Source organism: Anoplopoma fimbria, chromosome 24 (assembly GCF_027596085.1).
Source record: "Anoplopoma fimbria isolate UVic2021 breed Golden Eagle Sablefish chromosome 24, Afim_UVic_2022, whole genome shotgun sequence".
Lineage (NCBI taxonomy): Eukaryota > Metazoa > Chordata > Actinopteri > Perciformes > Anoplopomatidae > Anoplopoma > Anoplopoma fimbria.
Window position 1 is genome coordinate 16,711,409 of NC_072472.1, and position 23,418 is coordinate 16,734,826.

Below are 23,418 nucleotides of genomic sequence, written 5' to 3' on the forward strand. Positions count from 1 at the left end.
AATATTGGACACTTTGGGCTGAGAGGCCTCCTAACTTGATCTAAGATATGAATCCTTTTTGTTAAATATTTCCATATTTTGATGTTTAGTTACAGTACCACCAAGCATCTCAATGCAACATTTTGTCACCACAGTTAGAAACTAATTGACCAGCCTGCTAGGCGTTTTGCAGAGGATCTGATGGAGGTGAATTTAACAGGCTGATTCACTTTTCATGGACTGCTTACGTAAGCTCCTCCACCTCTGTCTTCCAACCCTCTGTTTGATTCATGGAGGAGATTTGGACCGAGACAAAGACATTAGCCAACACAAATGCTGAGTGACTCATTTTTAAATGGCAGATATCCTTCTCACAGGCATTATCACAGGTCTATTCAGTATATTCTAAGCTGTCGCATTAAACTGTGTCCAATCTCTTTAGTCCTTGAATTCACTTTTAAAGCTGAATGCCTGGGCACGTATATGTGATTAGAAGACAGTGTGACTTATATATAGTCATGGTTATTGCTTTGACTTTGAGTTTATCAGTGTTTCTTTTATTAAGTCAAAATGTTAACCTTTGGTTGGTTATTTGTTCTGTAAGACTAACTCCCAGTGTGCCTGTTCCCATTTTCACAGAGAGCTGACATAGCCGTGGCTCCTCTAACTATAACGTTGGTACGGGAAGAAGTGATAGACTTCTCTAAGCCCTTTATGAGCTTGGGCATCTCCATTATGATTAAGAAGCCTCAAAAGTCCAAGCCCGGGGTGTTTTCCTTCCTGGACCCACTTGCCTATGAAATTTGGATGTGTATAGTTTTTGCCTATATCGGCGTCAGTGTGGTGCTCTTCCTGGTGAGCCGTTTCAGCCCTTACGAGTGGCATCTGGACGAGAATGATGAGGCCAAAGACCCTCAGAGCCCCCCAGACCCTCCAAACGACTTTGGGATTTTTAATAGCCTGTGGTTCTCCCTGGGTGCCTTCATGCAGCAAGGATGCGATATCTCACCAAGGTTGGTTGTTGTGTTACTCCACCACCCCTCAGTTGTCCTCGTCATCTCTCTGCATTTTATAGTCCCATACATACATCTCCCTCCTGCCATGGTGCATATAGGTTATTTTGAGCTTTGGTATTGCTGCTGTCCTTCTAACTTCATGCTTCACTTCACTGCATGTTCCTTCCATTTCTTTCTCTGAGCACACACACCTTTGCTTTGAAACTGCATGCCGGCAGTGATGCTTTGCATCCACAAAATAACTTATATCCACCATGCTAGGTTATTTTGAGCTTTGGTATTGCTGCTGTCCTTCTAACTTCATGCTTCACTTCACTGCATGTTCCTTCCATTTCTTTCTCTGAGCACACACACCTTTGCTTTGAAACTGCATGCCGGCAGTGATGCTTTGCATCCACAAAATAACTTATATCCACCATGCTGAGGGCTGTAAAATGCAAAGGGGTCATTACATTTCATTCAGAGTAGCTGCTCGAATTCCTCATGACTCTTGGAGGGCTACCGTGTTTTTGCTGCATGTCCCATTTTACGGTCATCTCATTGGTGCATATAATGCATTTTGTGGGGGGGGGGGCCTGTTTCAATCATCTACATTACATTATTATTTTTTTCAATACAATGGTCATCCCCTCTATTTGTTCATCCATCCATCTCTTTATTCATCACTGTTGTGGTGTCCCTCGCCTCTTCTTCAAGGATTTTTGCTTCCATCATCCTTTCATCTGAGGCGCTTGAAGATTGTATAGCAGCTGGTTGAAGACCAAGAAGAGGTTTTCACAGGTTCAAACTAGTCTGAAATTGGATGAGTGATTGATGATTTGCTTCTGGAAAAATGGGTTTTTAATGGTGAAAACATTTAGCATATTTAACATTTCTTTTTTAAGGGAAACAGACAATAGATAAACCCTTTTTATTAGTATTCACTTAGAATAAACATCTGAAAGATAGGGACTAAAACTATGCAAGTTAAAACATAATTAAAGTATAAAAGTACAAGTATATATATATATAAAAAAGAAATATAATAATAATCTTAAAAATATATATTATAATAATCTAATAACCTGATACAGTGTATGTTCTTAATGAAAGCCAGTGAATGACCAGTGCATATGAATACACTTTCATTGTCTATATTGTGACTCTCCTGCTCAGTGGGATGTCAGCCTGGTAAGTTGTCCCTTTAGCAGGTTGAGACTCTGACTAAACATACTGTAAACTCAGGTACCCAGGTCTATAGTTGAGCATAACTCTTGTCAATGCCATGACAAAGCATAGAGGAAGCAGCTTCTGAAAAGCTGTAATTTGCAGAGTTCAATAATTTAGGAGGAAACAATCAATAAGGCAGAAAATTGGAGATCATATTTTGGCTCCCAAGTACATTAAGTTTTTGATGCAAACTGCTGATTCTATCTTTTTTGCTGACCAATACTATATAGCCCTATAAACAAGCAATTCCCAGGTCACTATAGTCACCAGAGGATGAAGTAAACTAAATATTTACAACTTAAAAAGCTCCACAAGAGTAGAATAAATCCATAAATAAGCTATGAAAACAATATATTAGGATAAATCCAGTGCAGTACATCTGCAATGCAGTGATGTGGTACAAATAGACCCTCATTTGAAATGAGAAATGGTAGTTCATCTAAGAGCAGCACATTTAGTAAAATATGTGTGTGATGGTGGTAGTCGGGGATGGTACCAGAGAGAATAGTCAAATTCAAAAATATGAACCCAGGGTTGCTCTGCAAGGCACAGATTTAAAGTCGGAGCCTTTACGCTGATCTGGAAACTGTGAAGAATTGGTTAAGGGCCAGTGAGCAGGATGGGAGTATCTCTGTGACGGAGCAGTTTGGCTCATCACACCCTGAATTCAGTAGCAGACAGAATCTCATGATTCTTTTACTTCAGACTTGTTCTGTCTTCTCTGGTCTAAATTTGTGATGGAGAGCAATACATTTTACAACAAATAAACTAAACGTTCTAACAAATGTCTGCACCAAAAACTGGCTGCAGCTTTAAACAAACAGATCCCACAAGTTAATAAACTTGCAACCTGAAACACCAAAAAAGACCAGGACCTGCTTTATTTCACCGAAGACAGAAAATGCACACAATATAGCAGTACTAACTTTGAGCTAGTGTTATCCTTGGAATTAACCCAAGTGATCTTGGACGGAGTCTGGAGAATCGCTCATCACAGGTCTGGCATCCTTCTTCAGGCTGCTGGAAATCTGAAATCTGAGTATTTCTTGGGATGGTTGCTCACCTGATTTAGCTCCAAAACTAAATGTGGACACATTTATATTGAGTTAATGAGGCTTATTATTACTTCCAACTAATTTATCAATCATCATTATCATCATACACTGAGTTAATGATACTTCTCTTAAATTAATTTATGCAAATAGCTTGGAGCAGCAGGGACATGGGGATAATATCACAGTTATCATCACTTAAAGTGGTTAACCTCTCCAAAAAGTATAAAAATCCTCAAATTAAGCACAGGAGACTCTACGGAAAATGATCTTTCTTCCCGTCCCTATATTGTAGATTCTGCTATCAGGTCTCTCTGTCTCTGTTTCCTCCTCTCAGATCTCTGTCCGGCCGCATCGTTGGAGGAGTGTGGTGGTTCTTCACCCTCATCATCATCTCCTCCTACACGGCTAACCTGGCTGCCTTCCTCACCGTGGAGAGGATGGTTTCTCCGATCGAGGGTGCCGAAGACCTGGCCAAGCAGACAGAGATTGCCTATGGGACGTTAGACTCTGGCTCCACTAAGGAGTTCTTTAGGGTGAGTGTCTCAGCTGGCTGTCATCCATGCTGTCGCTGCACTGTATAACGAAAGCCGCTCTAACAGTAGTTAAAGTTGGCCAAAAGTTCAGAGCTGAATAAGTCCCTGGAGCTCTTCTGTGGGTTTTGATTTATTACCTGCCAGGTAATAAATCGAATTAATAATCAATGATAGAATGTCTATAATAGTTTTTCCCCCCCTGATACAGCACTTCCAAAGTAGGCTTCTAATATTACAACTACACTTGATTAATTCAGTATATTAAAAATCAGTGGTACACCCAATTTAAAATAACAAAACTAATTAAGTATCACTAAAGGAGTTTGATTTAAAAGACATTGCTCATAAATGGAAAGCCTAGATGAGCTTATATTTTTTTAATGTAAGAGCAAGTGTAGTCAATGATTTTTACAAAACTAAATTATTGTAATAGGCCTATGGTTTATATTACATTTTTTCCACAAAATGAACTTCGGTTCTCTCCATCAAAATCTAAAGTTTTTTTTCTTTTGTTTCTTCACTCTTTCTGACAACATATATAATTCAGCTGTGCAATTCTTACATTTATGCTCCCTCATCCAAAAATCATCAGAGTCATAAACCAAACTTTGATTATACTCCTCTAATATTCAGATTAATTCTTATATACACTACTCAAACAATTATGTCAAGGTCACACTGTGCATAAACTTCTTAGTATAAAAAAAAACAGATAAAGCTGTAACCTTAAAACACTAATAATTCAACTTCACTTAGTGTTGCCATTATGAAAAAACAGATGACAGATTGTGTAAGCTTGAGGGTCTTAAGTGAATCATTTTGAAACCTATGTATCAATTTCAAATTCTGCATTAAATTGTGAAGATGTGGTTCTTTCTCAGCCTCTGAATTGTTGACCACATCTCTGATTTGTTCAGAGATTCATAAAGAATGAGTTCAGACTGATTATCAGGTCAGTTCTGTGTATGTGTTTGAAACTTGAGGGGAAAAAAACTCCCAAGAAGAACTACAAGATTATAATTCCAATTTGTGGGCTTCTGTCACTGAACTGCAGTTTCAAAGAAGATGTCCTATCCCTCGGAAATGGAAATGTCATTCACATCCATTGTACGACCCTGAGCTGTGTCTATTTTAAGTCCTTGTCGGTCTCTTGGTGTGAGTGCTCTGAGTGAGTCTGAGACGTTTGATAAATACAAACCCTGTGGACCCTGTTAGACTCTGGTGTGATCAGGAACACACTGTGTGTTGGTTTTTTAAGACTCTGCCTCGGTCCACAGGGAGTTATAAAATCACATATTACAATCTCAGACAGCTTGAGTAAAGATACTTAAATACAGCAAAGGTAGAGCAGCTTGTTTCTGTCTGTTAGGTTTGGTTATCTGCTCCATTTCACTCTCACAGCTGGCAGGAGAGGGCTTTATTGTTAGGACAGAGTCAGTCCAAACATAATCAAATAAAAGCATGCATAGCTCTAAAGAGAAAAGTGCATTTGACGGTGGAGAGGAATGATTTTGCAAGGATGTGAGTGAGTGGAGGCATGTGTAACGTTTCGGGGACCCTACCCATTTATAAAAGCGTTCAAGCAGAGTGGCATGGTCTGCTGTGTGCCAAGCTGAACTCGGGTCTAAAAGCATTGAATTGGAGCAATCAACATGATCGGTGTGCAGAAGGTCATCTGTAACTTGCTGTCTCCTCCACTGCAGGACTTTAAAACATTACTTGTGAAAAATGTGGGTGTTCAGAATAGATTTTATTTAGCGAAGAGAATGGGAATCCAACAAACTGCGGCATGTTGAAAGTTATTGATTATAAAATATAGAATTTTAACAGTTTCAAATATCTGTTAAGGGGATTTAGTTAATATAACATCTAAAGGGGAGGATAATAATTTCATATTAGATGTGGCTTTCTCTAAAATTACAAAATAAATGTATTTAATAGAGCACATCCTGAGTCACAAAGCTGTGTTGATTTTCTCCTCTTTTATTGTGTAATAATTCAAACTAGACTTCTGTGATTATGACTGCAGGGACAACAGATTTGAAATTAAGCAGGATACTACGGAACAATAATTCAGTTGTTAAAATAGAAACTTTCAGCAGACTTCTCCATTTGTCTTGTTAACTTAATGTTATAAAAGAGATGATGTAGTAAAGAGAGTTTTAAATATATGCAGCAGCCCTAAAATACCCCATTTGACATGTCTGTTAAAGAAACATTCAAATAAAAATATATCAAATTGATGTTTTTCTGAGGCTTCCTGGTGAATCATCGCATTGAAAGCAGCTCCATATACAGCGCCCGTTGTATGTGGCAGGCTGTAATTTGTCAAAGGTGCTCCTGAGGAGATAATTGACAGGCGTGTAGGGATTTCATCCTGAGTGACAAATATTCTGCCTTTCTTCCTCCAAACTGGAAATGTCAGTGCAGAGAAGCCATTCTGAGAAACACTTATTGAAATCTAGAGATCCAAAGCTAATGATTAATAGGAGCTGTAAATACTATTTAAAGAAGATCATCTTCAAAGAAGATCACACAGCTTCCGCATACACATAATATACAGTGATAACCAGGCTTTGCAAAGCTTTGGAGTTATAGTTTTACTCAACTTTTATCCTCAACTAGATTTATTTCTGCTAAATATCTGCTAAGTATCATATCTGGTTCAGGGTATGTGTACAGGATATTCAAAGAAATATGCTCATGCGCTTTCAATACCCCTGTAGTGTCTGCACACTAAATATGCAGCAGGAGCTAGCAGATGATTAGCTTAGCTTAATTTAGCATAAAGACTAGGAGCAGAGGGAACCAGCTAGGCTTGCTCAGTCCAAAAAATTCATCAGCACATCTGAAGCTCTTTAATGCCACATCCCATTTGCTTAATTCCCATTTTAAATTACATTTCCCTGAATTACTTCCAGCTAGCTGTGAGACTGGCAACTTATTTGGATCATTCAGTTTGTGTGCAATACTGTGTGTGTGTGTGTATATTTATAGAGAGATTAAAGCGGTGCCAGTGAATAATGTTAGCACTTGTGTGAACGGAGAGGACAAGTAAGAAGTAGTTTGTTTACTTTCTATTGCAATATCAAAGTGTTTTCGTCATCATTTTAACATTAATCACAGTGGTGCTGCTAATTCAGGTACATTATTCATTTGTTTCAACTGAGTAAATGAGTTTTAATTACATACTTCATCATGCACCTAACTTAGAATTGCATGCAGATAAAAATAAAACACCAGAGAGATTGCACATGCTTTGTTTGGCCTGTCGACTCTGTTACTGGATGACAGCGTGACAGACGCACACAGAGGGCCATGAATCACTCTCAGCCCTTCAGTCAGCTGCAGACACATGGTGTGGTAGCTGGAAGAATTTGAGTTGAGACCAGTTTATTTCCAGAATGATGAGGGGCACTAAACCCACATCCCTCACTTGCCCCGTTTGTCAGTTAAATTATAGTTGCTGCAACACAAGTCATAAATAACAATTGATTTATTGAAATAATTTGTCTTTGTTAAGCTGCGACTGCTGTAGTGAGAATTATGACTCTGCACGAGGAGTTGCACAGAATTCAACACAGGCGACCAACCTGCCCGCTGACAAGCAAGCGTCTTCATGTAACCCAGAAAGGAATCGCTGTTTTCACACTACGGCCAGGCCTGTCGTCAGCTATTACTGTCATTTTAAGAGTGTTTACATGAACCCTCAACCGAACTGAAATCGTGCATATGTCAAGAATGATTCACTTACTAGCCTGAGCCCACAATCCATTACATCTCCAGTGAATTATTTACACAACACAGCCGTACACACCACCAAGCTGACTTAGATTGTCAATTCCCTCTGATGTTTTCCTTTACTTTCACATACCAGATGTGACATGGGACTGACTCACACAACCACTGAACATACAATCTGGATAAAACCAGTCATGCACACTTGATTTCTGTATATTAAATACTTAAAATAAGCATGTAAATACAGACGATAGGGCCCGATTATCAAGGACAATAAATAAATAGAGCAATATGGAAGACCATAATCAGATAAATACTCCATTTCAAATTCCAAATATACTGTTTGTTGTTATTGAGAAATATATAAGACCATCAATAAATGATACAATGAAAATAAAATGTAAATCATATAAAATATTCTGATTTTCTCAGAGAACGTGCTCCAGAGTTTTGGAGGTCTAATGTCAAATGCTCGTTCATACGTTTACGTACTTCCTTTGCTTTATGTTGCCCAGGCGATTATAAAAACTGCTTGTCATGCCCTAATCACAATCCTGACCAGCATCCCCTTGAAGACATGTAGAAATATGAAAAGTTTAAACTCAAAATGTCCTCCGAGGCGCTTCTCCCCAACAGAGCTCAGCAGAAGGTCATATTAGCCCAGTTTGCTGCAGCTCCTCTATTCTTCCCCTCTATTGTAGACAGCTGTGTACTCCAGCTCCCCGGTGACCAGCGATCAGCCTCTCGCTGGCCATTTTTAGCAGCGTACTGAGTGTCAGAGGAGGGCTGTGCTGTGCATGTCTGTAGCTGCTCCAGCTGGCAGCTGACTGGGCCACAGAGGTGAATCCATCAGTCTCGGAGTACGCAGGTCAAATGTGTTAAAGACAGCCATTACGTTCAAACAACAAATAACACAAACTATATGAATTTGCATTTGGCTTGGACCATTGGCATGTGGATTCATTAATTATTTTGTTATAACAGATAGCTACGCAATAATAACAGTCAGATCATTGGTGGTTTTAATCTTTTTTTCGATGATGTGGAATACCAAATTAAGGGGAAAAACAGAAACATTTTGAGAAATGTATAAACCTAAATAAAAAATTAGAACATCTTTAACAGTAGATATTAATTTCCTTATTTCTGAAGACATTTGGATACAATGAGGAAAATTGTGAACATAATCTGTCAGCTGCTTTTAAAAAAAAGGTGTACTCAAAAAGACCTTCACAGGTGGTTGTCTGTTATATTTAGCATCATAACATATTAAAGAACAAGATTATTTATTAAAATGATACACATTAAAGTGCTGCTAAAGCACAGTAGTCAAACGATTGGACTGATGACTTATCATATTGAAATGGAAATTAAACTCTAATGACTGTGACTCCAGCTGTGACCTGCTGGTATGGACACAAACTGAAGAGGAGGAGGTCATGTCTGTCTGTTAATATTGATACCAAACATGGCCTGCATTTTGCTTCTGCTGAGCTGCCAGATTGTCAGACTTCATGCTGCTGGCAAAAAGCCATTTATTTAAAGGGTGAATCTACTCTGAATCAGAAGATGCAGAAAACTGTTAGTGCACTTACCTCTATTTGGGGAAATTTTGAAGCATTTCGCACTTCTGGCCACGCCCCAATCTGTGATGTCACAGCAGGTATCTTCGACATCATGGAGCGTGGCCGGGAAGTGCAGCAGCAGCTTTTTTCCCCATGTGATCCAGAGTTGATTTAAAGGATCAGTTTGACATTTTTGGAAAATATGCTTTTTTTTTTGCTCTTTTTTTCTGTGGGGTAGATGAGAAGATTGATACCACTCTCATGAGGAGAGTGGTATCAATCTTCTCATGTAAGTTTTCCCCAAAATGAGCTCTTCCTTTTACTCAAACCCACAGCGGCTCATTTTGTATGTTTTCATGGTTTTTAATTGCATAACTAAACTGTTTCTGTCTTTTCTCTGTGTCCTTAAATGCAGCGCTCCAAAATAGCAGTTTATGAGAAAATGTGGTCATACATGAAATCAGCTGAACCCTCAGTGTTTGCCAAAACAACACCAGACGGGGTTGCCAGAGTACGAAAGTCGAAGGGCAAGTTCGCCTTTCTACTCGAATCCACAATGAACGAGTACATAGAGCAGCGGAAACCATGTGACACCATGAAAGTGGGCGGCAACCTCGACTCTAAGGGCTATGGTGTGGCCACACCTAAAGGCTCTGCATTAAGGTGGGTGGGATATTATAACAATATCCTCCATGTTGTTATAGTATTCCACCTACCCTGATGTCTCCTTTTGCCATTCTCTTCTTCCTCACCCCTTAATTCTTCTTTTTTTCTCCAAGTTCATCAATGAGTGAACAGTATTATGAGTTTAATCAACACGTTCAGACTTTTTCTGTTCTGTCCTATCTATCTGGTTTGTGTCTCTGTTTCTTCTTTCTCTTAAGGTTGTTGGTTTATAAGTCACTCACTAAATCCATTTGAATGTCGATGTGTCATCTTTCCCAACCTTTGTTTGTTTGGCCCTTCAACCTCTCCTCCCTCCCGGTTTCTGTGGTGCCCTTTTGCATTGTTTTTTGCTAGTTACAATGCTGGTCTGTCAGTTGTGATGAATGTTAAGCTGCATGTTGGATGTTCTTATCTCTAATTCAACAATGACAGAATGTCCCCATCCCGCACACTTCAGTTACAAGCAATGTAACCCTCCATGCCACCTCTCTAATATTTAACATTTTCTTTGCTGTAACAATGCTTCTTACCCTTCCACACCAGTGAAATTCTTTACCAATTTGTCCCTTCCGTGCTCCCCTTATGAACCATTGATACTTATAACAATTTTTTACTAATATTCTATATTAGATTTCTCACGGACCTGTTCATTTTCTTACAAGCTATGTTTTATCGTTTCAAGAAATGCTGTTAACCTGGCAGTGTTAAAACTGAATGAGCAAGGCCTCTTGGACAAATTGAAAAACAAATGGTGGTACGACAAGGGAGAGTGCGGCAGCGGGGGAGGTGACTCTAAGGTCAGCCTCAATGTCACCAAAGTCGGGTATCCTAGAACAGAGTAATCGGCAAGGCTGGCGTCACACCGACTGTAGTCTTCGGGCCCAAATATCATATAATAAGTTAAAGATGAATTTGTTTAATTTTACATTTTTGCAATTGTGATCAACTGGGAACCCTTTACTTGGCTAATGGAGGAATATAAAGCAAAATAGTGTGAAATAAAGCAAAGTGCAGAAGTAGGACAGAGGAAGATCAGATTATAAAGTCCCTAATATTATCTTTGTGACAGAGTAGTTGTTTACTATATTTTTGGCCTGTAGTTATAAAAGACAAAAAACATATTTCCCTGTGTTTTTCATTTCTACAGGCCAACATGGCAGCTTTGTATCTTCATATAAACTAATGCCAGAAAAGCTAAGATTTGATCTTATTCCACGGTCAATATATCGTTATCGAACAATGTGCAGTACGAGCTATCCAATCTGCCGCCTGGGTGTTAGGGCAGGCACGGGGAACAGCGTTGTCTTGAGGGGACTAAGCATCGCAGGCAAACGTGAGAATTCTAATGACAGACTGACAACTAACGGTCCAAACTTTTTTGTCCAACATCCTTTCATCGAAATCCAGCGTAAGACTGACAGAAATCTTTGGTTGGTCTTGACTTGATCCAAGGCCAGTCAAAGTCTATCCATGGCCACCCTGACCTGGTAAACCCTGCAGTAGTGGAGCATAAGATACGACCAGGGGCTCCATTTGTACAAGAGGATTTGAATTGAATCTCTTTTTTGTTGAAAGATTTTTTTTTTCATAGTGAGCATAAAACTGATGTACAAATATGTGTAAAGATGCATTCAGACCTTAAAGTGAGACCATGTGACTTTTGCTACCCAGCGGTCACTATGGCCACAAGTGGATATTACAGGACAATGATGATAAAATAGTGTTTTACTTTTTGTTTTAATTTAGTAATTTATAACATAGAAAATTAAATTTTGACATACTACAACAGAGAGGAGTCATAGAATCAGGGTATGGATGTCAGTCACAATACCTATAATTTGAATTTTGCCACCAATAGGTCCTGCTCATGGTGACTAAGTGAGGCTGCAGAAAATAAGTATTGAAGTAGGGCTTAGATTTATTGCTTATAAATGTAACTTTTATTTTGTAAAAGGAAAAAGTGTTATTTTTTCTCTCAAAAGTCACATAGTCTCGGTTTAAATGTCATTTTAAAACAAAGAAGTGGCGTTACAATATAGAAAACGCTTAACTTATTATTGTTGTAAAGCCTTCTTACTTTTTCATACTTTACCTTTTTATAACAGAACAGTTGGGACATTTTTTTCCAATGAGAATTTCTTCAATCAAATCTGTTGTACAACCTGTCTATAAATGAGGCCCCTGATCTTTTTGTTTAAGGGCTCCGTATTAGCCTTCAGCTGTGGATCCATCTCTGCCTCTGCTCTTCAGCTTGTATCATGACCACAGTACACTTGGCATATTGCTAGAAAAGAGACGGGGCAAACTTTGCTGTTATTGCTTCTAGTCATCCATTCCTGAGTGAGCAGGACATGGATACTAACGGTGGGATAACGCAAAGAAGCCGTCTCCTCTCACTGGCAATTTGCCTTTGGTTAGAGAGAGAGTAGATGATCAGTGTAACACTCTCACTATCTGACTGCCACATTTCTTTGTCCTTATTTCACTTTCAGAAATGCAGGTGTGGGTAATTACACAATGAGATGGAAATATATTGTATGTAACTACCACTGAGATAATATGACATTCACAACATAACACTAAATCAATGTTATGTCAAAATTTGGCTGCTAAAATGGAATTCAGAATTTATATTTCTATACAAGAAATCAATGGAGATATTTTAAACCAAACAAAACTCCAGACAAAACGTTAATTCAATTATCTACAACTGTTTGATTAATCAAAGCAGAATGATGTAAAAAAACAAAACAATTTTTGTTCATACTGTGTGATGTCTATTTAATTTGACTTCATACAGTATTTGATTTACGTTCTAATTTGGCCATATGAGTCAGTTTTGTGCATGTTTTTTTTCATGTGGATTATTTTGTGTGGTCATGAGTGTTTTTAGTTTCTGTTCTCTTGTTTTGCAGACAGACTAAATAGGGAAGTTTTGATGTGACTTAAATCAGATGGAGCGGAGGTTAACACTTACAGGGGGTGGACACAATAAAAGGAACACCTGAATAATGTATCAAATTGCAACACAACAATAAAGACTATCTTTGTGAAGCTTAGACGTCTCGTAAGATGCGAGGTAATACTGCAACAACACAAACTACGGGCCCAAAACTTTACTATAGAGGTGAATCAATTCCGCTCAACAAAAACTGAAAAGTATTATTTTGTTAAACTTCACAAATGTAAGTTTTATAGCACTAGCTGTTGCATTGCATTGCAATAGATTGCACAGGTGTCCCTGATATTATGTCCACCTCCTGTATTTAATCATCCATTCATAGATTGTGATTAGAATGCTGAGGACAACCAACCTTAGAAAAAACAATTATCAGACATCTTTTTTAAAGTTCCTATGAAGTGGAAATCATATTTCCTATAGTGGCAGGTTTTTCTAAGTTAGCCATTTTAGTCAGTAAGTTTCATTAAAAAATGTAAATCTGCCTCTGAGGAGCTTTTGACCTTGCGAGAATCAAGGCACTTAAGATTAGATACATCTATCTGCTTCCTGGAGAAAATTATGTTAAATACAGATTTTAATGAAATCTGATTGGTCAACTAGATGCATAATTAAAGAGCCTTTGCATAATCAGTCACCAGAGAAAATGCAGAAGTGATAGAAGACAGAGACTGGGGTGGCTGATGTGAACTGCTGTATGCTGGTGCTGGTAACTATTGCCAACATGACAGTAATGTGTGTGTTTGTGTGTTCACGTCTTGAACATGCGCTTTTTAATGACCCAAGTACCAAGTACTTATCATTTTCACAATATATTCTGCCATCAAGGTTACATTTTTAAGATTAGGCACGCAGAAGGAGACATTAAATTAGTTACAAGTAAACAGATTAAAGATCCAAAGGTTTATATGTCACATGGTCATACAATATGTGCAGTGAAATGCAGGGTTGAAAGGCTAGTATGCAATAAGAATAATGAGGAGAGAGTAAAAATCAGAATGAGAGAAAAGGACATATATATATATATATAAACTATGAAGTGTAGAAAAGTTTTGAAAACTGAGGAGGATGTTCTGTTGGCAGATCCACATACATACTACAGTATAATCTGTATGTGACTTACTGTTTAGTATCATTTGTATGTTTTGCTCAGAGGGCCTGAACTGTGGTCCTTAGGAGCTAACTTACAGTTTCAGTGCAACTCAAAATCATCTTGTTTTATCTTGCTGCATTACACATTTTTCTGTTGTGTTGTAGATATTCATCAAGGGGAACAGATGTAGAGGGTTTTTTTTCTCCCTGTTTCTACAATTACAAATACAAGCAGTCTTTCTCACCTCTGAAGTCTCTTTGATCTTCAGCAGAGATGATTAAGCCAGTTGACAGTTATTAAGCGTTGTACTCTTTTAGATGTTAAATATTTTGATTAAATGTAATTTAAAGTATTGTCATCCACATTTGATCAAAAGTCTATAGTCAAATTTAAAACATGTCCTTCCAGCTACTGCTATAATTTTGTTTCTATGCATAGTGTATCGTATATATGGATGACATTCTGTTTTATTTAGGTTTTTAGATTAGAAAAGAAACAGGGAATTTTTTGTCTCTAAACTGTGAACATGGACAGTGCTCATCCGAGTATTATTTAGAAGTCCATGGCCACCACCTGGTGGTGTATCTGTAAGAAAATGCAAGTCAGTAGAGTAAATCCACCTACCCACAATGCTGTAGGACAGGGTAGACATTGTTCGATCACAACAAGTCATAACCTTTAACCAGCTGTAGTTATTTATATGTAACTAAAAGTGATTAAACTGAGGAGTATGAAAGTAAATTTATACAGACTCAATAACTGAAGCCAAAGTTTTTTTCTATGTTCATGCAGGTCAATGGTCAGAGTCAGCTACAGAGCAGCTGCCGCTCAGTGTGTCACAGAGAGACAAAAAATGGATAGAAGTAAATAGATGTTATATATTTAATTTGATTGTGATATACAGCGGGTAAAATAAGTATTGAACACGTCACCATTTTTCTCAGTAAATATATTTCTAAAGGTGCTATTACCACAAAATCGTCACCAGCTGTCGGTAACAACCCAAGTAATCCATACATACAAAGAAAACAAAACAAATAAGTTCAGAAATTAAGTTATTTGTAATAAAATGGAATGACACAGGGAAAAAGTATTCAACACGCTTACTGAAATTTATTTAATACTTCGTACAAAAGCCTTTGTTGGTAATGACAGCTTCAAGACACCTCCTGTATGGAGAAACTAGTCGCATGCATTGCTCAGGTGGGACTTTGGCCCATTCTTCCACACAAACAGTCTTCAAATCTTGAAGGTTCCGTGGGCTTCTTCTATGAACTCTGATCTTTAGTTCTTTCCATAGATTTTCTATTGGATTCAAGTCAGGTGATTGGCTGGGCCATTCTAACAGCTTTATTTTCTTTCTCTGGAACCAATTGAGAGTTTCCTTGGCTGTGTGTTTGGGATCATTGTCTTGCTGAAATGTCCACCCTCGTTTTATTTTCATCATCCTGGTAGATGGCAGCAGATTTTTATCAAGAATGTCTCGGTACATTTTTCCATTCATCCTTCCTTCAATTATATGAAGTTTGCCAGTGCCGTATGCTGAAAAACAGTCCCACCTCCAAACTTCACTGTTGGTATGGTGTTTTTGGGGTGATGTGCAGTGCCATTTGACCTCCAAACATGGTGTGTATTATGACATCCAAAGAGTTCAATTTTGGTCTCATCTGACCAGACTATATTCTCCCAGTATTTCACAGACAAACTTTAAACGAGCTTCGACATGCTTTTTCTTCAGCAATGGAGTCTTGCATGGTGAGCGTGCATACAGGCCACGGCGGTTGAGTGCATTACTTATTGTTTTCTTTGAAACAATTGCACCTGCTAATTCCAGGTCTTTCTGAAGCTCTCCACAAGTGATCCTTGGCTCTTGGACAACTCTTCTGATAATTATTTTCACTCCTCTGTCAGAAATCTTGCGAGGAGCACCTGGTCGTGGCCGGTTTATGGTGAAATTATGTTCTTTCCTCTTCCGGATTATGGCCCCAACAGTGCTCACTGGAACATTCAGAAGTTTAGAAATCCTTCTGTAACCAATGCCATCAGTATGTTTTGCAACAATAAGGTTGCGAAGGTCTTGAGAGAGCTCTTTGCTTTTACCCATCATGAGATGTTTCTTGTGTGACGGCTTGGTAATGAGACACCTTTTTATAGGCCATCAGTTGGGACTGAACCAGCTGATATTAATTTGCACTGACAAGGGGCAGGATTGCTTTCTAATTACTGATAGATTTCAGCTGGTGTCTTGGCTTTCCATGCCTTTTTGCACCTCCCTTTCTTCATGTGTTCAATACTTTTTCGCTGTGTCATTCCATTTTATTACACATAACTTAATTTCTGAATTTATTTGTTTTGTTTTCTTTGTATGTATGGATTACTTGGGTTGTTACCGACAGCTGGTGAAAATGTCACGTCAATTGTACCTTTAGAAATATATTTACTGAGAATAATGGTGACGTGTTCAATACTTATTTTACCCGCTGTATACCGTACCCTTTAACAGAATTATTATCAACAATTGTGGACTTTTAGCTGTTGCTCTCAAATGGAAGAAAGCCCCCCACTAGAACGGTTTTTTTTTGTCTGCAATTCAGCAATAGTGTCTCCAAAATGTGTCATTGTCCAAATAATAGAATTACGTATTATTGTGTGTAGGATCTTTACTGCATTGAGCTTAATTCATAAAGTGTAACAACCATTAAGTTGAAAGTTGATGCTCAAATCTCTCCCTCCTCTCTGCCCATCCGCAAAGAAGAGTCAAAAGGCAAGAACTGCAGTACTGACGAGGCTGCATCTGAGGAATTATAGTTTCATGTTGCATTTAATTTCATGGATCTAAGTTTCTACTTTTCAACACTCAAAGAAAATCTTCATTACTTTGCCTTCCAAAGAGCTCTGACTGGAGAACAGGACTGCAGATCATCCACCTAACATCATGCCTGACATCTTAATGTTTAGATTTTTCATTTTTTATTTTTGTATATATAATCCGAAAACATAATTTGTATTATTTTTGACACAAAAAGAACACAGTGGTGAATACAATATATTTTATGATGTTGGATTACAATCACCGATCTTACTTCTGAAAGGAAATAAGCCTGGAAATCTATCAGTCAAGGAAATTGAACATAATGTCTTGCAAAACAAAACAACCCAAACTATGACTGCCCTCACCAGGGATTTGGTTCAGAGACTCTTAAAACCAAATTTTTTGACCTCATCTGGCTCGTAACGATTTAAAAATACCCTTAGCTTTGGTTTTTTTGTGGGTTATTTTGTGAGACATTAGCCTATAGCTTATAATGAAATTGAAATGATTTTAAAATGAAATTAATTTGTCTGTCACTCAAGAAAGGGTTCCTGTTAGATCCACCTTGCTAAACGTCAAAAAGGCCGCCCATAGCAAAAAATAAGTGGCCTCAGCATTATTGCCTCTGTTTTCTTTCGTTCTGTGAAAGCTATGCAGCAGTTGCTTTATATTGCAATTTCAAATATTTTCTTCTCTTGTGATCAGTGTGTGCCGATTACTCAAAGCGATATAGGTGGGGTCTGGCATGCTAGGGTAGTCATGGATTATGAAAGGTCATATATTTACAAATATATATATACATACTGTAGTGTTGCTTGCTATCTGTGATGTGTTGGCCAGGACCCTACTCTATCGCTTTGTACAGTATAAAGTAGTTTAAAAAGTTTAATAACATAAAATAACATAATAAAATGTTATTTATGTTATTTCCCACGTGAAGAACTCCTGTAAACCTTGCAGTATTGAAACTCAGTGAACAAGGCATCTTAGACAAGCTGAAAAACAAATGGTGGTACGATAAGGGTGAATGTGGAACCAAGGACTCTGGAAGTAAGGTCAGTCGCTGCAGGTCTTTTTATACTGATTGAAAAGTGCATTTTGACCTAAATGTTCATATGCAAACATCTAAAGCATATATATATTCTCCCAGACATGTTCATCAGGACATGATATATCTGAACACAATAGCATGTGAAAGACAATTAAAGGTAGATTTACTTCACACATATTCTGATTTCTTTACACTCTGATCATAATTCATGACATTAACATGACTCCATCGTATGTAGACAAATCAGATTTGTAAAATTGCAGCATGATCACACACTGTTTTTATTCATACCATAGAATTTAAAAAGTTGAATCATAGAATTGAAACCATTATACTGCTATTTTGTCATCCAAACCTTTATTGAAATTTAGTTTATTGTTGATGTTCATTTGTATGCAAACTGAGTATATTAACTCCAATATAGCCGGCTAGTTTTATCCTTATTCTGACAAAGTCCAAACTGACATTGAAATACCATCTGAGCACAAAGTGGTCAAATAGTATCTAAAAGTCATGTCTCATATGTGGAGTGTCAGAGTAAGGAACTTTTTATTTTCCTTCAATGTTTATAAGCCACTGACTTTTTAGTTATGACATTTTTAATTTACTGCCTTTAGAAATACAAAAAGTCCCCAATGGTGAGAATGCAAATGGTGAAACTCACATAAATTAATTTCAATATCACTGTTTGGCGTTTAATAGCAGCAAAATGGTTCAATTCACCCTCCACAGCTTGCCACTTTGATTGTACAAATGCAGTGTGTTGAAGTTGAGCAGCTATGATAGTGAACCAAGGTTTTAATCTGTAGACCTGTACGACCACGACCGCCTTCCTCTAGACAGGGTCTAGTAAAGAGACCAAAAAGCAGGATAGAAAGCAACTCTGTCTACATTCACCTTCCCAGCTCTTAAGGGTAGCAATAACTTGAGAGGAGGAATTTAAGCCATTCATATTTATCTCACTTTTAGGGTAAATTAGGCATCTATATCTTAGAGGGTTTTGTAGATGCAATCAGCAGCCTCCTCTAGTAGTAACTGTGTAGTCATAGTGTAGCAGGATGTACATTGTGTTGGTGTGGGTGTACATGTTGTTTGATGTCATTCTCAGAGTGCCGGTTTAAAAAGTCTTAACGGTGGTCTTTACCTCCCCCAGGACAAGACAAGTGCACTAAGCCTGAGCAACGTGGCAGGAGTCTTCTATATTCTGGTCGGAGGGCTTGGCCTGGCTATGACCGTGGCTTTGATAGAGTTCTGCTATAAGTCACGGCAAGAAACCAAAAAACTGAAGCTGGCAAAGAATGCCCAAAACTTTAAGCCAGCCCCTCCAGCAAACACCCAGAATTTTGCCACGTATCGTGAAGGCTACAACGTGTACGGGACAGAGAGTGTTAAGATCTAAAGGGTATGTCCTTTACTGTTGCTTCTATGTATGTATCAGTTTAAACATTGGGTATATTAGTAGTATCTTATGTAAATCTAATGGAATACACTAATCTTTTATCATGAACTCAAAGGAACATTGTGCACGATAAATTAATATCTAGTGTGGAGTTGCAGATTGCAACCAACTTAATACCCCTCCACTCAGCCCTCCCTTTCCACGCGTGTCAGTGACTACAGTGACCTTCGGCTAGGGATAGGTAATATAAGGATTTTATTACTGCTAGGAGCTACTCCTATCAATACTTTCTTTATGACTAAATAATTGTAAATAAATACAGAACAGGATTAAAAGTTGATGAAGAGCTAATGACATATCCTACCATACCAACATAAAGGACCACCAATGTGCAAGGCAGTCTTGCACTTTCCACAAAGTTTTTTTCAGGTTATAATTCTGCCTGTTTTTTTTAGTCCTACTGTACAAACCATCAAGCTGAGAGGCAGTGTTCGTTATCCCAAATAAGCATAACTTGATGGCATAATTTACATGCAATGCACAACTCTCGTGCTTAACCAGCCTTTCTGAAAGATGTTTCAAGTCTTTAAATCCACTTGCTGTCTCCGAAAAGAAGACATGAAAAGCAGAACAGGCCTTTTTTAATATATATATATGCTAGCAGTTAACCAAGTTTTCCTTTAGAACCACTTGTGGTTGAATTACCTTTTCCTTCTTGAGATCTGATTAAGTCATCCGATTGATGTGGTCCCAAACATTCTATTTTTTAAATTTTTGCTTCGTTTTATTAACTTCAGGTTAATTTCTAGTTTATAACATGAGTTGTTCTGACTTGAAGTCCATTCATTTTAAATGATGAGTTTACTCAACATGACCAGCAAATGAGCAGACTTCCCAGCATGCCTTGTTTGCGATCTAAAACTCTTCAGGACTCCCACTGTTTTGTAATTTGAAGAGAACATACATTTGAGAAACTTGCTGTTTCTCTTTATTACATGTTAATCATTGTTGTTTCTTTTCATTATAATGAAAACAATGTGAACGTGATGAAGGTTAGTAACAAATGAAGTCCATAAGTGTGACATTGTGTTGAACAGTGCAGCTTTGTTCATCAGCAGGTTTGCTCATGAGATTACTTTGAATTTATTATTCAACACCTTTCTAAGGCAGTACTGGAACTTGTTTGCCAAACATGATAAACAGTGTAGTGACAGCTTTTTCATTGGATCCTCATCCTCTCCACATCTTTTTTTTTCAGAGATGAAACAAGTCGATTCCTACTGGTGCGTCTGGATTGAAACAGCCACTCTGTGTGACCCCGACACCCCGAGGCTGGCATCCTGGAGGCAACAGCCTTCTTTGTCATCAGCTTGGACACAAGCCTACAAGTCAACAAGTGCTCATTCGGGATTGTGAGACCCATCACACTAACAGAGGGCAACGTTGCAACAGGACTTTTGCTTCTGGAACATAAGATTTGCCTCTTGTAGTGCCTTATGGAGCATTTCGGCGTCATGGCAATGCAATCTAAATTGAATTCACTTGAAAAAATATAACAACAAAAAATCTGTGGAACTATAGGGCAAAACAGTCTTTCAAATGACAATTAAATTAACTGTTGTAATTTCAGTTGTTTTCTATTTTAAATAAGAAAAAAAAAGAGCCATGATTTGCAATCAAAACATACTGTAGTACTTATTAAGTCATTTGAATACTTTACAGGCATATTTCTGTGGTGAAATCTTAAGTTGGATAAATGTTCTATTTAGTGAAGTAAAGTTATTTTTCTTGTTTTACTATAAGACTATTTTCAGTTTCATAATATTAAGGCAAGCATCGATCAATAGGGTAAAGCTTCAAAAGTGACAAAGTTGTACCCTGTTTTAACTCAATAATCTGAAACTGCTAAGGTGGTGTGTGTTTTCACAGCCTGTTGGACATTATATACGACTGACTGTATCCACTTAGATGCTTCTTTTATTTCAACCATGTGGGACTGCATTTGTTTCAACTGCCACTATTTGGAAACAAGACCGTTTTTTATTGAAATGAGGTCGGCTTTTAATCACTTAGTGCCATATTGATGAAATCAAAAGCATTATAACTCCGTAAGAGACTATGAGATTGACCCCTGTTTATGTGACAGCATATTCAAATGGTTTAACTGAACTTATGGTTTACACTTTGTACACACTTAGAAGCCGTTTTCATGTAAATGCAGTATCTGCAGCTGTGAATCTCAACATTTTTTGGTAAATGATAACACACCTAGCTTCTTTGGTTGTGATAAGCTTTCTGTGTCTATGCATTATGCAGAAGGTGAGCTGTACATTGAGGAAAGAGCTACAAATGAAACGTTTGTCTGTTTGTACAAGTGAACTTTTTATAAACGGAAGGAAAAAATCAGACAAAAGCTACAAACCATGTGCGCCTACATTTGTTTAATATATCAGACTTAAGTATCCCATCCTTTTCTCCCCAGATAAAGTGCATGTGCATTTGGTGAAAGTTTGACCAAACTGCAACTCGAAATGGACCTTGGTTTAGTTTATAGCCCCATAATGGCATTTGATCCAGTTTGTTTTAGTATTTTCCAGTTCATTTGTAACAGTACCTCAACCATGAGAGTTGCATGTATGGACACAATGAACCTCTGAGGAGAGGTCATGTACAAAGGATTTTATTACATTTCCTTAATAAAAGCAGGTTTATATTCATCTTTTGCACTTTTCATCATTTGTACATGTACCAGATTTATTTATATATAAAAAAGTCTTAAAGAAGTCATAATGTAGCATGACGTATTAAGTCATAAAAAAGTCATGGTATAGCATGTTGAAAAAAGTCATGAAAAGGCTTTACTATAGGATGTCGAAAAAAATCATAGAATAGAATGTCGGAAAAGGTTATGAAAAAGTTGTAGTAAATTCATAAAATAGCGTGCAAAGAAAAGGCAAAGTAAAGGAAGTTTAAAAAGTCATAGTATACCATGTCATAAAAAAGTCATAGTGTTACATGACAAAAATAGTCATAGATTAGCGTGTTGAAAAAAGTATTTGAAAAGTCATAGTATAGCATGTCAAAAAAAGTTGTTTAAACGTCATAGTATAGCATGTCAAAACAAAGTCGTTTAAACAGGCCCTATTATGTTATTTTCCGGGTGCATATTCTTATCTCAAGTTACAGTTACAACATGTTTACATGCGTTAATGCTCATAATCCTCCTTGTTTATCTCATACTGGCTGTCCTGCAGCACCTCTTCTCAACCTCTCTCCGAAACGCTCCGTTGTAGCGCTGGCTCCTCCCTCCAGAATGCAAAGTCTGCTCTGATTGGTCAGCTAGCCCGCTCTGTTGTGATTGGTCAACGTTTCACATTTCAAAAAACTCTTCCTCCGGAGCTTCAGCTCCGTCTCTCTCTGGGTACATCCCAAGTCTCTTATTTGTCATTTCCTCGCTCCTCGCAGTCGTTCTGCACCGCCATATTGACGGCCGTCCCAAAGCTCTTATTTCGGCTCTGAGGAGCGAGGATCGAGGAGGGATCTCTGAGGAGCCATGAGCGAGGATGCACGAGAACATCCTTCCAGGAAGTGTTGTGAGGGCTGACACGCCCCCTCATTGTTCATCAGTTATTTGATTGGATGCTGCAGCCGATCGTACTGATCCGATATAGCTCGTCATCACTGGAGTTTCATACCAGAGTGATCACAGATTGAACAGATTGAAAAGTCAGAGAGAGTTGGAGAGTCTGTCTGTATGTCAGGAGAAACACTATTTACATCATTTATGTAATTTCCATTCAGTCACATGAGGCTAATAATTCCTGAGTGTCAGGTTGGATGAGTTATGTAATTCCAATTTAGTATAAATACTAAGAACATAATATAAATACACAGAACACAGTATAAATAATACTCAATGCAGGTTGTTAAACAGGCAACCGAGAGAAATACATTTATACTCTGGCAGTGATGATTACTTTGTTTCATTATTAATATTAGTACAGTGATCAAGTGTGCAGACACAAAATCAAAAGTCTCTCCAGCTGTTAAAGCCGACTGACAGCTGATCCAGCTGTGATCAGCGGCCGCCGCCATCAGAAACAGACGTCGCTTCAAGTGACGCTACAGAGAAAAGGACGTCTCATTTCTCTTATAACACATTTCCTCGTTTCCTCAATCCTCGCATGGTTTCCTCCTGGAAAAGCCAAGTGAGGGAAACGAGGATGCAAATAAGAGACTTGTGATATACCCTCTTTGTTGTTTGAGGGCGGGCCAAACTAGCCAGAAGGAGTTTTATGTCACTTCTGTAACATTATGACCTCATAAAGTTACAGAAGTGA

At 38.0% G+C, this 23,418-nt stretch overlaps 1 protein-coding gene across 1 annotated transcript in view; it reads left to right on the top strand.

Annotated features, from left to right (window-relative positions):
• The window catches only part of gria3a (glutamate receptor, ionotropic, AMPA 3a), a 66,857-nt gene extending 45,083 nt beyond the window's left edge, over positions 1-21,774 (top strand). Inside the window, exons 11-16 of the mRNA XM_054625269.1 lie at positions 619-992; positions 3,594-3,792; positions 9,514-9,761; positions 17,569-17,683; positions 18,833-19,081; positions 20,337-21,774. Coding sequence (XP_054481244.1) covers positions 619-992; positions 3,594-3,792; positions 9,514-9,761; positions 17,569-17,683; positions 18,833-19,078 — 1,182 coding nt within the window. The 3' untranslated portion in view covers positions 19,079-19,081; positions 20,337-21,774. The remainder of the gene's footprint in view (positions 1-618; positions 993-3,593; positions 3,793-9,513; positions 9,762-17,568; positions 17,684-18,832; positions 19,082-20,336) is intronic.
• Positions 21,775-23,418: the final 1,644 nt, after the last annotated feature.